The 16,103-nt window shown below is 51.5% G+C and overlaps 6 protein-coding genes across 6 annotated transcripts; 1 reads left to right on the top strand and 5 right to left on the bottom strand.

The window, feature by feature from the left end:
* Positions 1-430: 430 nt before the first annotated feature.
* On the bottom strand, positions 431-1,580 carry PFICI_11785 (uncharacterized protein; the record flags this gene model as incomplete). The annotated part of the gene is made up of 2 exons (XM_007840366.1): positions 431-1,308; positions 1,460-1,580. The coding sequence occupies 2 exons, from the start codon at positions 1,578-1,580 to the stop codon at positions 431-433; spliced, it is 999 nt and encodes a 332-aa protein (XP_007838557.1).
* Positions 1,581-2,468: 888 nt separating this feature from the next.
* On the bottom strand, positions 2,469-4,296 carry PFICI_11784 (Eukaryotic peptide chain release factor subunit 1; the record flags this gene model as incomplete). The annotated part of the gene is made up of 5 exons (XM_007840365.1): positions 2,469-2,705; positions 2,745-3,845; positions 3,898-3,947; positions 4,024-4,108; positions 4,261-4,296. 5 exons carry the CDS (start codon positions 4,294-4,296, stop codon positions 2,469-2,471), a joined length of 1,509 nt encoding a protein of 502 aa, XP_007838556.1.
* Positions 4,297-6,818: 2,522 nt separating this feature from the next.
* PFICI_11783 (uncharacterized protein) lies at positions 6,819-8,868 on the top strand (the record flags this gene model as incomplete). The annotated part of the gene is made up of 4 exons (XM_007840364.1): positions 6,819-7,052; positions 7,130-7,299; positions 7,355-7,484; positions 7,585-8,868. 4 exons carry the CDS (start codon positions 6,819-6,821, stop codon positions 8,866-8,868), a joined length of 1,818 nt encoding a protein of 605 aa, XP_007838555.1.
* Positions 8,869-9,396: 528 nt separating this feature from the next.
* Positions 9,397-10,066, bottom strand: PFICI_11782 (uncharacterized protein; the record flags this gene model as incomplete). The annotated part of the gene is made up of 2 exons (XM_007840363.1): positions 9,397-9,564; positions 9,698-10,066. The coding sequence occupies 2 exons, from the start codon at positions 10,064-10,066 to the stop codon at positions 9,397-9,399; spliced, it is 537 nt and encodes a 178-aa protein (XP_007838554.1).
* Positions 10,067-10,842: 776 nt separating this feature from the next.
* On the bottom strand, positions 10,843-12,368 carry PFICI_11781 (Pyruvate dehydrogenase E1 component subunit alpha; the record flags this gene model as incomplete). Its single annotated transcript, XM_007840362.1, has 4 exons — positions 10,843-11,348; positions 11,417-11,871; positions 11,937-12,070; positions 12,225-12,368. 4 exons carry the CDS (start codon positions 12,366-12,368, stop codon positions 10,843-10,845), a joined length of 1,239 nt encoding a protein of 412 aa, XP_007838553.1.
* Positions 12,369-14,045: 1,677 nt separating this feature from the next.
* Positions 14,046-14,735, bottom strand: PFICI_11780 (uncharacterized protein; the record flags this gene model as incomplete). Its single annotated transcript, XM_007840361.1, has 1 exon — positions 14,046-14,735. One exon carries the CDS (start codon positions 14,733-14,735, stop codon positions 14,046-14,048), a length of 690 nt encoding a protein of 229 aa, XP_007838552.1.
* Positions 14,736-16,103: the final 1,368 nt, after the last annotated feature.

Here is a 16,103-nt window from a genome sequence, read left to right as displayed (position 1 = left end):
ACTGGTTGTCGACATTGGCTGCTGTTGCTACTGCATGAATCATAGCAAGTTTACTTGAAATTCTCTCATTAAAGACACGTCTTTTGCAGGGTTGTGTGAATAAGAAATGCATTACATGATATATCTGTACTCTCATGATTTAGAACAAAGACTTCACTGAATACGAGTCCATCTTCCAAGTCATGTCAACTCGTATCATCTGCTTTCTTGGCGGCAGACGTGAAGATTTTCCACAATGCGCAGAAATGTGATTTAGTAGCTATGTGAATTCGAGACCACTCTGGTGTGTTTTTCGAAATCGTAATATCGATATGGTTGCATGTGAAAGCCTGCATTTCAGGCCCATGTGAATTGAAAAACGACTTTTTATCTACCGTGCCGATTCGGACAAGTACTGCAATCGTCCAGGATCCTCCGAATATTCATTGTTCTATGCCCTCATGTTCACCCAGCTACCCAGCCAGCGCCAGCTCTGGGCGACACGGCCAATACCTTCCAGAACCCCCTTGACCCGGCCTTCGGGATCATCGTACCGGTGGCCCTCAAACTCGACAAAGAAGACATACTGAAAGGGCTCCTGCAGGCTAGGTCGGCTGTTGATGCTCGTCAAGTTTAGCCCACCGGCCCGGAAGCAATCGAGTACATCAGCCAGGGCGCCGGGCGACGTGTGCGGGACGGTAAAGGAGACGAGGGACTTTGTCTTTTGCTTGCCATCTACCGCTACCTGTGACGGCGACGCCGCCAGCTCACTCCCACACGCATCCTTGCGCAGGACAAAGAAGCGCGTGGTATTGTCCTCGCGGTCCTCGATATTGCGCGCCAGCACCTCGAGACTCTGGACCTCGGCGGCCAGGGCGCTGCTCACGGCGGCGCTGGTGCCCGTCGCGTCGGCCTTGGCGAGCGCCGCCGCCCGGCTCGTCGAGCTCACGTCAATGGTCTCGATGCCGCGGAGGTGCGTGCGCATGAAGCGCGTCACCTGGCCCCAGGCCTGCGGGTGGCTGTAGACTCTCTTGACGTGGGCGAGGCTGGCGAGGGGCTGCGCGACGGCGACGACGCCCTTTTCCTCTTCTCCCGTAGCTGGAGCTGTGGCGGGAGCTGTGGCAGCAGCCTGGCCATCAGTAGGAGGTGCATAGCCTAGGAGACAGTGGTGCACGCTCAGGTAAGCCTCGGCGCATACGCTCAGGTCCCCATAACGGCCGTCACGGTCGGCAAAGTGGTCCAATGTAAAGACGACGGAGCCGTTGGTGGAGTTTTCAAACGGCACGACGCCGTGGGTAGCCCGCCCGGATTGGGTCATGTCAAAGACATCTGCGCGGGAATGTCAGTCTCACCTCCTAAAAGTCGACCGCGCATGGCTTGTGTCTTTTTGGTGATAGTGAGGATTTCATGGAAAGGGGGAGGGGTGGACCGCGGGGTGTCCAAAGGGCAAATAAGAGGCAACGAATATTATGTGTCTTACCCTTGATTGTCAAGGCGGGGAGGTGCTCATAATCCGCAGCAGGAAATGCCTGCAATGCCGCCTGGTGCGTATACGAGGTCTCTGGACCCAGATAGCAGACTATTGGCTTGTCAGCCGGCATTGTATCTACTTGTCTTGCTGCCTCAAGCCTATTCAATTTTTTGAACAGCAAAGGTCGGGTTTTGGCCTCGGAGGTCAATCGGAGACCAGTTTGATTTTACCCAAGCTCAACAAATTGGATGGGTAATGTTTATGTTAACAACAACCTTGAGTTCAGGACGCTTGGATTCTTTGAGAAATGATTTCTGAATTGTCTTGTGTCTTTCAAAATTGCGCAATTGCACTTGTTCGGAAATCATAGTAAGTTGCAATTACTTCTGCATGAATCAAAATAGTAAGCTGCAATTACTTGACAATTGTGTGGGACTGACTGGTCGGCAAGAGGCATCGGCGCCAATGTCGATCCACTCTCCGCCCGCATCCCGCATGAATTGATGGACAGAAGAAAATGTACATACACAGTTGAGAGTCACGTAAATAGTGAGAGTATATAATACACTCCAACTTTTGAAAGGTTTCGTTATCAAGGCACAACTGTATAATCAAATGCTGCCATCACGGGTACTGGTTGGACCAAGGCACACAACAAAGCATAGCAACGAATGACTTTTGTTTCAACTTCAAAATCTAAGGGAATATGATCAGACTCTGCGTCGGCCAGGCTGTCCCGTCTTTGCCGACCCATGCTACGGTACACGCGGAAAGCTTGTTGAAAAGACAACTGCAGTAAGAAATAATAATGTCTAGGCGAAATCGGCCCAGTATAGCCTGAGCTCATTTGCCCCTGCGCAGTCGCAGTCCATCAACCCAAACATATCCGATGTCCTTGCCCCAACGTAACATTCAGCAAGTATCTGCTTAATCTCGAGGCAAGTTAGCTCAAATTGTTTGCTTCGTGTAATCATTGAAAGATATTCGACTCACCTCCTTTTCAAATTGTAGCTTCAACTCAAGACGTCATCATATCACGAAGCGGACTCGGTCGGGCAACCTGCTTAGCCGTGTGGAGGGAAGTTGCAGGCCCAAGAGTGATCTTGCGCCGCTCCACGTAGGACAACGGCTCGGCCTTTACTGCTGGCGCAGCTTGGGGGCTAGGCGGCGCTGGACCTGCCGGCTCTTTGGCGGCAGTTGCCGAAGACGACGTAGTGACTTGAGTTGATCCCTCGGACGATTCGAGGGCATCATACTGTCAATCGTCGTAGTAGTCATCGTCGTCCTCATCCACTTCAGCCAGCTGCTCAAAGTTGACCTTGTATCGGAGAATGCCACCAATACCACCAAAGCCCTTGACGAACTGGTTACCCTCGGTAGATCGGTCAGAGACGAACTCGAGGTTGGTACCAAAGTCCTTGTAGTGCTCAGCAATCCACTCAATAAAGGAGTCTTGTGACACGACATCCATCTCCTGGCCAGTCTCCTTGTCCATGAACTTGGTACGGTCCGTCTCCTGCTGCTTGGTGGTGTGGAGCATAATCTCGGCGCCGGCGCTGTCCTTGAGGACCCAGCGGGTGATTTCCAAATTCTCAAAGACAATCAAGACCTCGACGGCACCAAGCTCGAGCGCCTTGAGTGTATCATCGATACCATAGCACACCTTGCCGGTATCCTGACTGATTTCCTCAAAGTACTTGCCAATGAGCTTCTTTTCCTGGATAAATTTGACATTGCCCAGCGTCTCAGAGGACAACTCGATGGCTTGGTTGAAGCCGTTCTCACCACCATACGAAACATCCACAACCTTGATAACCTTGGTAGCGAGACGGTTGTCAAACAGGTCGGATGAGTTCAAGTCGGTCTTGAAATCAGCAGAACCTGCGAGAATGAGACCAGCAACGTTGACTTTGTCGTTGGTAATGAAGTTTTGTACAGCCAACTCGGCCACCTTTCGGACATAGTTGTGTCGCTTTTCCTCTCGAAGACGGGCGAAACGGAGGGCAGACTGACCACCACGACCGTGCTTCTTGGGAAGATCGACAGAGAACTTGTGGACAATGTCTCGAGTGTTACCGCTCAGGGTACCAAAGAGCGCACCGTTACCATCCATGATGATGAAACCAAACTTTTGATCCGACTCGAGCAGCTCGGCGAGGGCCTCGGTGTGGAATTTGTTGTCACAAAGGTAGAGCGACGTGTTGATGGGCTTGAAGGGCTCAAAGTCAATGTTGACCTTTCGCTCCTTTCCTTCCGAGGTCAAGATTTCACCACAGTAGACGACAAGTCCATTCGGGGGGACCTTGTTGTACAGCTTGAGACGCTGCTGGGTCGAGGTAATGGCCGAGAGCACGGACTGTCTGTTGACACGCGACTTGATGTTCGAGGCAGTACCCTATAACAAACGGTCAGTATATTCGAAGTACAATTACAAGGGTTTTACATACGTATTCTTCAGCCAACATCTTGGCTGCTCGCGAAATCTGATCCTTGGGAGCTATATAATGTGTCAGCCACATAAGCCCATGTCGCCAACCGCTGGACATTGGCGGGGTACACGGGGAGAAACTCACGAATGATGAGGGAAATCATGGATGTGCCATTGCCGCGAGCGGCCTCGAGGCGCTTAATGAGCTTCTTCACCTTCCATATTTCAATCTGCCCAACGGTGTTTTGTCAGTCTGGCGCTCGGTTGAGGGTTCGTTTTTGCGGAGTCGGTTTTCGTGGGCGGTATGCTGTTGCAAGACAGGGCGGGGCTCCTTGTTTTTGCCGTGCGTGGTGTAATGGCCAGCAGACGGGAAAGGACTCACGTTCTTCTCAGCCTCGTTGGCCTGGGCGTCACTCATGATGGGCGCTTTTCAAGGAGTGAGCGCTGGGAAATCGAGTGAGTGTTCAGCAGATAGCAGTCGGTAGTGATCGTGGTGACGATCGGGGACGTGGGAAGAGGGAGAAAGCAGTCGAACGTGTTGGTCAAGGGTAGGAATAATTTGAGCGCAGGCACAAAATACCTAATAACCTAGTGAACTTTGGTGGAGGCCAGATGTGCCAAGGCTGCTGGGCTGCAACAGCGTCACAGGCCCCGCCAGGTCTCTACCGTCTACGCTGTGCCTCTCTGCTGAAGTTTTTCCCTCCTGCCCCGCGTTGCCCGAAACGGAAAAACCCACAGTGAGAGCCACGAGCCCGGGCCAGGGGACGGGGGGCCTACATGGGCTTACATAGTATTGCCGCGCGCGGCAAGTTCTACACTACTTTAGTGCTAGCGTTGAGGTGCTTTGAAACATATCATGCAAGCATGTCACTCTTTTATGTGCATATTCATTGTTTGAAAGACTAAAGGTTGTTGAAGACGAGGGTGACATTCATTGCAAATTATTTATTGCTCGTCTTCTTGATACAGCAGTCATCAAGTCCAGTTTCGTTGAAGCTGTGAGTAGGTCACTAGATGTAGAAGAAAGAAATTCTACGAGGTGCATCATCATTCGGCTCGACCGAACGAGTCCTCTATACAGTGCATTGCGCTCACTAGTATTCCATACAGAATAATTCGTTTTAGCGCATTATGAAGTTTGTGCATCCTGCTCAAGGCAAAAAAAAAAAAAGCTTTGGCGCGAGGCTTGTCGCTCCCACCCGGCGGGCGAGGCGGGTTTTTGGCGGGGTCTCATCACAACAACACCCGCTCAAGTCACGTCTGCTTCAACTTTGCCCGCAACGTCAGTCATCTCACCAGGAATGACTCAGACATCGCAAACTGCACCCGGGCAGTCCGATGATTCGCTTTGATGCAATGCATCATTTTTCGAGCGCTGGATACTCGAAAGAATCCTCTGATAGCATGAGATTTCATGCCTGTTGCTTGTTTGCAAGAGATCTGATGCATCGCGTTGGCATTCTCAAAGGTGAGAAATGAACTTGCCAGCTTGCGACTGTAATTCTGGGCGCATGCAAATCTCAAATGGTGGCAAGGTTGGGCCGGGTCCCGGGGTTGCCAATGGAGGCTTTGACGTATGCGAGACGAGAGGTGCAATCGGCACTCGCCATCCCCAGAATGACTGAATTGGGGGTTGTTTGTGACTGCTACAGAGCTCACAGCTGCTCCTCGGTCCAATGGCGACAGATTGGCAACTTTCGACTGCGCAAGTGATCTTTTATGACACGCGAGCAAGGTCGAGGGAGGCGGGCATGCAGGAATCATGCTACGGGCTACCGACGTGCCTTGTCACACTGCCTTTGCCAACAAGGGATGCGGCCGCATACGACAGACACAAATCTTGCGGCGACGGTGACCTCTTTTGATGGAGTGCCAGAAGGAAGAAGTAGCGCTTGGCTTCATCCGTCATCCTTCCTCCTGTTGCATGGCTCTCCCCATGGCCTAGTGCAGAGTTTGGTCGTCGCGGTGGTTGTCCAGCATTGACAACCTAGCCAAACCCACCAACATGTGGGAAATTGGTAATGGTGATGGCTTCGTTTCGGAGTCTGCCGATCCCAGTGCCCAGGCTTGGTTAGGACGCCATCTTTTACACAGTGCTGCGGTGAAGCCACAATCACACACAAGTCTGGCTCACAATCGATTGATCATGTCGAGTTCCATGATGAAAGCTGCTTTGCTACTTTTTCATGCGTTTCTCAACATGATCAATGCCGGGTTTGAGACTTGGGATGTGCTGGTTGCTTAGCTTGACGCATTTGCGGTCTGCTATATTGACGGCTTGGCTTGGGCGATCGGGTGGGGCCTCGTGTCAACGACTATCCATGCAGCTCTCGACGGACGAAATGCTGACTGGTGGCAGTGTCTCATATCAATCAGCAATCGAAAGACTCGATGCGCAATGAATGAGGGATCTGGCTGGACTTGTTGAGCCCAAGAGACATTCGTGGTGACAATGCTCGTGATGCTGCGGATTTGTCGTGGCAGCTGTGGTTCTCTACAGTATGTCTGGACAGCTGTGCTTTGTAAGCGCCCTCTTGAGAGACGTGATATATGAAGGAATTGCTAGACAATGGTGAGTGCAATTGGACCGCAGCATTCTGGGACCACGTCGACGGGCTCCAAGCGACCATGCAGGACTGTGGTCGATGCTCGGCAGTTGTTGGGGGCGTCCAAGAAGGTATGCATGCAATATGGAACGTCTTCCTACCTACCTAGTTGCCTAATAGATTATCTTTTCCTATCGGATGCCTCGTCACCTTTTGATATGCGGCTCGACCCCGGGGGTGCCTGTGGGTTTTAGTGCGGCCCAATTTGTGTGGGTGACCTTGACCACTTCTCTTTCCGCTTGCACTTTACTTCAACCTCCACCCTCCACATCCCATCAGACTAGCACCAACCACGACCACGACCGACCGACCGACCGACCGACTGCTGCTCAACATGGCCGACGATGACTCTAGTGACCTCTCATCGTTGTCTTCCTTGTCTCCAGCTCCCTCGGACGATGAGAATGACGTTGAGCTAAAGAATGACAAGGGTATTCTCAAGTTCTTCCACAAGCTACCCAAGGGCAGCAAGCCCGCGCAAGCCAACAAGGAGCCCTCTCCGCCTCCGCGAAAGAGATCGCCTTCGCCACCTCATGACTATGTGTTGGCAGATAATCCAGCTATTGCAGTAAGCAATTTGGCCATAATCGCGTTCAAAACGCGAAATTTCGCGTTGTGACGCGTGCTAATTAGTTTCGCGTACAGTTCATTGTGATGTTCCGAAGTCGCTTCAACGAAGCTTTCCCCAGATCGCTTGCCAACTTTGGACCTCAGGAATTGGAGCGCGATGTCACCGAATCGATTCCCGGCGATCGTGTCGAGCATTTTCTATGCGCAGTCCTCGGTCTTTTGCTGAACCGCAAGCAAGATGTCAAGTATGACGCAATAGCCTACCCACCCTCGAATGGGCTGTATTGCTAACATGTGCAGGCCTGGCCACTACGGCAGAGCTTTGGAGGATGCCATTGCAAGTCACAAGAGCCAATGGCCCAAGGTTTGGGAGGAAAAGAGCCCTTTGTCGGGCGGCGCAACGTTCACGTCAATGAACCCCACAGAACGCGTACGTACCGACACCATTCACGCGCAGCATCACGAGCAACATTTGAGCCAAGTGTTGCGCAAAAAGTTTGTGTCAATCACCGCTAACCAGTGTACTACAGCTCACACTCTTGCGAACGCTGGTCCTTTGGAGTCTTTCATCGTCAGACACCATTAAGCAAATCATCAACACATCTTACAAGGGCAATCGCCGCGACGACGACCTGAACCAACCCCTCTCTGTGCAACCATGGGGTGCAGACAGCGACAAACGTCGGTACTTTCTCATTGAAGGATTAGATGACACCAACTTTCGCGTCTACCGCGAGAGCGATCCGGCAGGGTTCAACAGAACATGGTGGAGCGTTGCAGGAAACATCGAGGAGCTCACCGCCCTAGCGGAAAAACTGCAAACGGTAGATGGCCGACCCAAGGGCAAAAAGCTGGCGCAGCAGATGCTAGCTGCTGTTCCTCGCTTTGAAGCCTCTGAGGAGAAGCGCAAGAGGCGCGAGTATCGGCAGCAGCAGAAAGAACGTTTCAAGCGGCCAGAACCAGGCTTCTCCATGTACGAAGGCAGGACAAGAGGCAAGCGCATGAAGTACACATACTCGGACGATGAGGATTTCTTGACCGACTCGACGGGAGCGCGACGCTCCGCCCGCAACACTGGCACCTCCACTCCGATTGAACCCGCAGGACCAGTCACCACTGCCAGTGGTCGTCACATCAAGGCACCATCGCGCATGACGGTTGATGCGTCGAACAATATTGTAACTGTTGATGGTGATCAGGATCGATCATCTGCAAGAGACGCATCGACGAGGGCATCATCCAAGGAATCCTCAGTCGGACCCACGGGTCGGCCTCGTAGATCAGCAGCGGTGAACCACAGCACCAATGGTTGGTCATCCTCGCGGAAGAAGGATGAGTACAATTCCATGGATGATGATGAAGAAGAGTCGGAGCCAGAGCTCGGTGACGATGAGGACGATCACGTGCCCGACGAAAGCGAGGAGGAGGAGGAAGACGAAGAATTTGACGAAGACGTGGAGATGGCCGACGAGGACAATGATCTCGATGCCAGCCCTCAAAGCATGGTTGTCAAGCTCAAAGTGCCCGAGAAGGAAGGCGTCAAGATTGACTTTGACAAGTTCCGGTATAGTGGCACGGCACCCAAGGCGAACGGCAAACCCTCGGCTGAAACCGAGGAGACTACAACAGAGAAACAAGACCCTGCCGTGGCCGAGAAGGGGAATACTTCACCACCGCCGAGTAAGTCCTCTGATGCGGCATCTCTCCTGACTGGGCGACCGCCGTTGTCGCCCAAGCCAAATGCTCTGCAAACCAAACCTCTGGCTTATAGGGAGAGCCCAGAGAAGCCCTTTGCTGGTCGTCCTGTCGAGTAGATGTCTCTGGGCGGGCTCCAGATGGTGTCGATTACGGAAAAGAATACAGCAATGACTTGGTCTCTTGGTTTGTCCTTTGCGGACTGCTTTGTTGGCGTTGCAATTGGAATTCACGAGGGCATACATACCACCACCGAAAAGAAAAAGCGATTTTATGACGGATAGACGGACTGTTGGGTGATGTGCGTACATCAAGGACGCCTGATAGATGAATAGGCAGAAAATTGCCCTGGCGATATGTAATTTTCATAGTGCGCAGTACACTATACTCTGACAGTTTTTGGTCAGAGTTTTGCACATGATTCTATATGTGCTACAATACATGAGACACAACGGACTCTGATTCAGGACCCTTGACTGTGCTGTATGCTATATGACTTGTCCCGATGATTTCTACGGTCAAGTACTGTCTTGCCCTTTAAATTCTTGCTTAATATTGACATGTCGTGTTTGCTATTCCACTGGTAGTCTGTGGAATCATTCCTTAGTGTTGTAGTTGATGAGCCTCCATGGCCCTTGTATAGATTATCACGACCTCTTTGACTTTTGGGGAATCTTCCAGTTGTTCACCTCGTACCACCAACGCCGTAACCTGGCACCGGCCGAGCTTCCACTGTACTGTGCGTTTCGATTCCAAAACTGCCAGCCGCATATCGCGAGGTTATACAGGACACCCTGAGCCAAGGGCATCATGATCTAGATTTGCACCTCTTTTGTCAGCACCGTTTTTCACATGTATATTCAAGTCTTTTTCTGGCTCGGTCGGTATGCCTTCTGGGAGCGAGCAGTGCTCTTCAAAAGGAACAACGGTGGTGTATTCTCGACGTACCTGATCCCGTACTGTAATCCAGGCAATCTTGCCCCACCGCCCCTCGGCGCCCTCGATACTGTGCAGATAACTCTGTTCAAAGCGCAGGTCGGGCATGGGCGGGAAACTATGGCGTCGACGATGCGGCCGGAGGACGCTGACGGGGATATCGCTCTCCTCGCCGTCCGAGTCCTCCTCTGCTGCCACCACGGCGATGTCGTCTTCGTCATCGCCCCTGCCGCGTTGGTGTTGTTGTTTCCGTAGAGATTCCAGGCGCACGGGCTCCCGTGTCGAGGCCGACGTCGATGGGTTGGCGTCGTGGTGTGGTGATGGGTCGCGTTGAATGTGTGCTGTTTGCACCGTCTCGGCGATTTGCGTGGGGATGGACATGTTTGCGGCTTCCTTCTTGAGGCTGCCTGTGGCCTTTTTTGTTTTCCCCTGCGCTGCTTGGAAATTCAGTGTTGGGTGCGAGAGACAAAGTTTCTTGACGGACGCCTCTTATTGTGGTATTCGTTAGAGTTGTTGGACCGAGGATCGGATGGTTGTTGTGATGAGTGGTTCGTCCTTTTGGCGGTTTGGAGTTCCAAGCTAGACGTGCAGTATGAGCTAATGGCTTTCCGAGTCGTAGCTAGCTAGAAACAGCTGATTGCACCTGTGGGGCTCCAAGGTCTCAAGTTGTATGAACAAGAAGACACGAGTACTGGTTATACAAGTTTGTATTTTCTGTAATATCAGGATTGAAATTGAATGCTTGCTGATTTAATTACATTTGAGTTATTGGCAACTTTTGTATCAGTTGGACCTACTGGATCCCCAGCCGTTCACGTGTTCAATTGTACAAGACATTGCTCAGTATTTCTCCGGAACCTTGGCATAAAGAGAGCTTGCAATTCCTCAGTACATTCGTGGCTAGAATCGAGAATGCTTAAATATAGTACCCGATAAACTGTCTTACAGTTTGTCCCATGGCAAATCTGTCCATATTCTTCTCAGACGTGCACACATTCGCAACAATTGGAGCACAGCCAATAAAGCTCTTTGGAAAAATTGGATGATATCATAAACAAGTGTCTCGATTTCTACCAACAAGACCGCATCCATTCCCGCCTTCTAGATATGATACAGGAGATTTGACTACAAAAGAGAAAGACGCCGTATTTTTATATTTAGAAGTAGTAGTTCTCTTCAGCAGTCCTGCCACGGATGTATTGCGGCTCGCTGCCCTTGACGTAAATGTCCTCGTATAGGATCTGGGGGGTGGTGTCGGGAACGGGCATGGCCTCGGCAATGGCGACCTCCTCGTTGACGTGCTTGCGGGCCTCCTTGTCGATACCCTTGAGCTCCTCCTCGGTGACAACGTTCCAGTCCAGCATCTTCTGCTTGAGGCCGGCAATGGGGTCGTTTGTCGAACGCATGCGCTGAATCTCCTCACGGGTTCTGTAGGTGGTACCGGGGTCGGACATGGAGTGACCTCCGTATCTGTATGTGACGTACTCGAGAACAAGAGGACCGTTGTCGTTGATGGCCCACTCCTTTCCGTACTTGACGGCGGCCTTGACGGCAAGGACATCCATACCGTTGACCTTGAGACCAGGAATGTACTGACCACGCTTGTAGTAGTCGGTCAAGGCAGACGAACGGGCAGCAGCCGTACCCATACCGTACTTGTTGTCTAAAGACTCGTGTTAGTTGCCTGGTACTCTATCCTTACCACGAAAGCTTGGCTTCAGGGAAACTTACTCTCGCAACCGAAAAGGGCGGGCAGCTTCCAGAGCTTGGCCATGTTGAAAGCCTCAAAGACCTGACCCTGGTTGCTGGCACCGTCACCGTATAGGATGACACTAGCCTGCTTGCGGCCAGTGTACTTGTGTGCGAAAGCCAGACCGGCACCGACGGGGACCTGGGCACCGACGATACCGTTTCCACCGTAGAAGCCCTTGCTGAACATGTGCATGGAACCACCCTTTCCGTAGGCGATACCCTCACGGCGACCAAGAAGCTCACCAATGATGGATCGGACCGTGGCACCACGCATCAGGGCGTAACCGTGGCATCGGTAGGCGGTAATAACATCGTCCTCCTTGTCCAGGGCGTACTCGATACCGGTTGCGACGGCCTCCTGACCAGTGGACAAGTGGCAGAAACCTCGGATCTTCTTTTCCTTGTATAGCCTGTCGGCGGCCATCTCCATTTGACTGGGACGCAAATCAGCTCATGATCTTTCTTACCCAACGTGGGAGAACGTGAGAGAGTTCCATACCGGGTGACGACCATGTCGCGGTACATGTTCTTGAGCTCATTCTTGGTGGTCTCGAGGGTGTATGGTGGGGGGTCGAGCTCGTATGTCTCGAAACTCTCGTCGCTCAGGTTGATGGTGAAGGGCTTGTCATCCTCCTAAATGCACACACATGATCTTGTCAGCAACCCGTCGTTCCAAAAGGAAAATGCGCATCGACAATGTTGACCCCGTAGCAATGCAATGTCATCGGTTGGCAGGTGTGGCTTGGTCCAATTGACAGCCGAGGAGTCGAGGAATTTATTCGCATACCTCCGGGACACCCTTCTCGAGAGAGGCCGACGCCGCATCGGTGGTGACGGTTCTGAAGGCACCAACGGTGGGAGCGCGGGCTGCGCGGGCAGCACGCAGCGAAGGGGCAGCAGCCCTCTGTACCCTCAATGCGCGAGAGAACATGATGTGAAAATGGTTCGTCTGGCTGGCGCTGACGGACGGGGGGGAGGAAAGGAAGGGTCAAAGAGGTAGAAATGAGAGGATTGACAAGCTTCGTGAGATATGGAGAACCTCCGACCAGCAACAAATTATTTGGCGTTGGGGATTTTCGCTGAGGATACGGAGGTACTTTGCGCTGTTTCGCTCCGAGATTTCCCTCACCAGACGTTAGATCTGATCGGGTTTAGTGCTCAACGGAGCTTTGGTGGGTCCTTCAAGCTTGTTGGGTCGCTCTAAAGAAGCTGCGATAGCAGTAGTAGTAGTATTTAAATTTTTCGTCTTATTTTTATCTCTTGCTATTATCCATTGAAATGTTTTGAATTGACCGCCAAATGTTTACACTCGATTCAATATTCAAGGGACCTGACTCAGTTCAAAAGGTATCAACTTTTGAATCTATGCCCGGGTCCTTCTTTCTCAATCTGTTCACGCTCAGGGGCATTTCCCGGACTTCCAATTCACCATCGGACAAGCCAATACCGTAAAGGAAGGATCCTAATTGGGCGGACCTCGACTCATCGGACCGATCTCCTACGCCAGCCGCCATGCTCCTTGAAGCCTCACGATAACAAAAAGACTCATATAAAAGCATACAATATGCTATTCTCACAAGAACATGCCACTTTCAAGCAATATTATTGTTTTTCTACATATTTTTAACCATTGGTTCAATCATAAAATGGCCATGAAAGGGGTTCATGGTCACCAAGCTCTACATGGATTGTGATATCCAGGGTTCCAACCGTCTATTCGGGTTCCGACACGGTAATTGTAAGCCCCGGGATCCTAGTGGTGACGATTTTCCTGCTTGTCGTCACTTCTCGTCTATACCATTCAACAGTGTAACGGTAGCTCAAGTACTCGAATTGGCACCCCTTGTACAAACCTACCACGATGATCGTTTACTTGTATGCAAGAACATTACAGGAGACAAGGTAGTCCATACCTACCTTCACATGACGCTTTCGAAACAAGGACCCAAGAATTCATTCGAGGTTCAATTACCAAGATCATCATATCTACTCAACTAATGAGTCTGAAAGTGAATCTTGCGTATTCCCCCAAATACATCAGAACAAACACACTCTAGTAAGCGATCAACAGTTCGTGATGTCGTCGCCCCCCTCGACTGGAGCACGATCCATTGCGTGACCTCTTTGGATTCCAGATTCCAAAACCAAGACACTGCAAAATTCCGGATACCATGATAGGCCGCCTTCTGGTGCACAAATCCCCATTTTCCGGTACTGCACCAATACCTTGTTCTCTCTGTTCCTCTGAACCAAGATCCCATGCCCCAAATGTTGGTAGTCGTAATCAGTTTTCCGTAATGCTGCCTCTTCCACCATGCCCATATCCAGCACAGAAGAAACACCAATCGAGTGAAAAGAAATTGTCTACACCAGTGTGCTGATGAAACCCCCGCATCGTAAATGAATCTCGGGCTGACGCTGAAAGTAAGTTTTCCAATGTGAGAAAAGAAAAAGAAAAAAGAGAAAGGGAAAAAAATCATGGCTAAAGTCATCATGTATATCTCCGGTTTATTGTCGACTTGAGAGGTTTTGACTTGCAAGACTAGTCAATATTACTTGATCTTTCTTGCAATTTTTGGTCCCAAACGACCAAATGCCAGAAATGCAATTATTTCCGCTGCTTTTTACGCCTTGTGCTTGCCGAACCACTGGCATTGTCGTCGTCATCATCGTCACCGTCGCTATCGTCTCTGCCACGTCCGCCTCTTTCGTTGCCCTTTTTGATAGAGATGAGGCACCCCTGTTCCTTTAGCTTCTTTGTCAATGGTGTGCTGGCCTGCATGCCAGGAAAGTCTTTGGCGCTGTACACAGTAAAGACATCACTCATAGTCTGGGCTCGGACCGGATGGCGGGCACCAATGTAGTTAGCCATGGGGTCAACCATGACCATGACGAATCTGAGGCGGAACGTGCCAGCTGTCCGCACCGACAAGTCCGGGAAACAGAAGAAGCAGCCCTCCCGTCCGTGCTCGTCACGCCCATTGAACGGTGATGCCACTGTCGTGCCCATGAGTCGCCGCTGCTGTCGATACTCCTCGGGCATAAAGCTTATGTCCTCGTTGCCCGCTTCATTCCAGATTGTGCAATGTACTACCGAGAATGGAACTTCGAGGCCTCTACGGATGTCCTCGGGAGTGGCGGCAGGGTCCTCAATCTTGAGCTCGACAATTGGCGGCGGGTCGATCACGCGCCTGTCCCGTTCACCAAAGCCGCAGGAGCGGGCGGCAATGGGCTGCTGGCGGACGCTGATTGTGTAGTTGAAACGGATTGAGGGAGTGATCGGAGACTGGGTCGACATTGGGCGACCTATAGCCTGACTTCTAGAAGGGCTTTGTTGATCATTGCTGAGAAGGTCCGAAATCCCTACTCTCTTGGGTTGACGGGTATCTGGTCTAGATGACAAAGATCGATTAGAAGGGGGTTGATGACGAAAATCTTGTTGTTGGACTTGAGTGCCAGGATTTGATTGAAACTCCAAGGGCCGGGGATTCTCGTCTCTGCCAAATCGACGACCTTGTTCAGACCGTGGTTCCTGGCTTGGCCATGAAGGAGACGGATATCGTGCTTCTGAGAATGAGTTTCGACCCACCATTGGGGGGTAATTTCGATTTGATTCCACATCTCCCTGATGTCTACTGGTTACCGAGGATGAGGATGTCGAGGGAAAGCGATTTGATCTGTCCACTGCATGACGAGGATCATGGTTGACCGAGGTAAACTCCCCTCGCGTTGGAATAGGTGAGTGGGGAGACAATTGACGTTGTGGGTGATCTCTGGCATAAAAGCCCTGATGAGGCGGCTGACTCCCTCTTGGATCATGATGAGCCGGAGCGGGTTGATAATCGGGACCTCTTGTATCAAACGCACTGGATATGGGCGGTAGTCGGGGAGCAGGACCTGGCAGCTCTTGGGGATAGTATCTTGAATAACTAGGCTGGGGTGCCCAGGTATTCGTGAGTGGATGGCTCATGGTTTCCACCATGATAGGGTCTTGAATGGATATCGAGATGTTGAGCCCAAAATCTGGCAAGATATCCTCTGTCAAGGGAGTGCTGGTCTCGGGAAGCGGCCTATATAGACACATCAACGCGAGATTAGCGGCTCGGCTGTGTGATCAATGTATTGGCTGCACTCAATGTACCAAACGATGCTCCTTGCAGACCAGCCTTGCAGGACAAGATCCCGACTGCTTGGGTAAGGGTACGAATGACAGGAACCCCAGGCAAGCTTTTCGGCAGAAAAAGCAAAGAGACACCACCTTTTGGGGGCTCGGACAAGACAGGTCGCAAACAGAGCGCGCGGCGTTATCGTCGCTCGCTCGCGTGGGTTCCCGCTCCTCCAGGCCTATTCCGGACCGGTGTGCAAGCGTGGTCTGCCGTCAATTTAAGAATGAGCTGGGCGGGCGGCGGAAAGTAAAGATGCAGAATTGATGCAGTGTTCTCAATATCTTCGATTGAGACAATCGTCGGCTGTCCCTCCGCGCTTGGTGGGATTTTGAGACGCACCAAAGCAAGCAGGCCGCCCAGGTTAATCCTTGTAACAGTGCTGACCGTCACACGTCTAATCGAATTGCACGACTATAAACCACGGCGCTGTGGGGTCGTATTCGGGAGTAGAAGCAATTTGTATGCCTTTTAAACTTCAACAAGAATTAAAGAAGAAAGAA

This window comes from Pestalotiopsis fici (genome assembly GCF_000516985.1).
Source record: "Pestalotiopsis fici W106-1 unplaced genomic scaffold PFICI_Scf_9, whole genome shotgun sequence".
Taxonomy (NCBI): domain Eukaryota; kingdom Fungi; phylum Ascomycota; class Sordariomycetes; order Amphisphaeriales; family Sporocadaceae; genus Pestalotiopsis; species Pestalotiopsis fici.
This window is presented reverse-complemented; position numbering and strand designations above follow the sequence as displayed.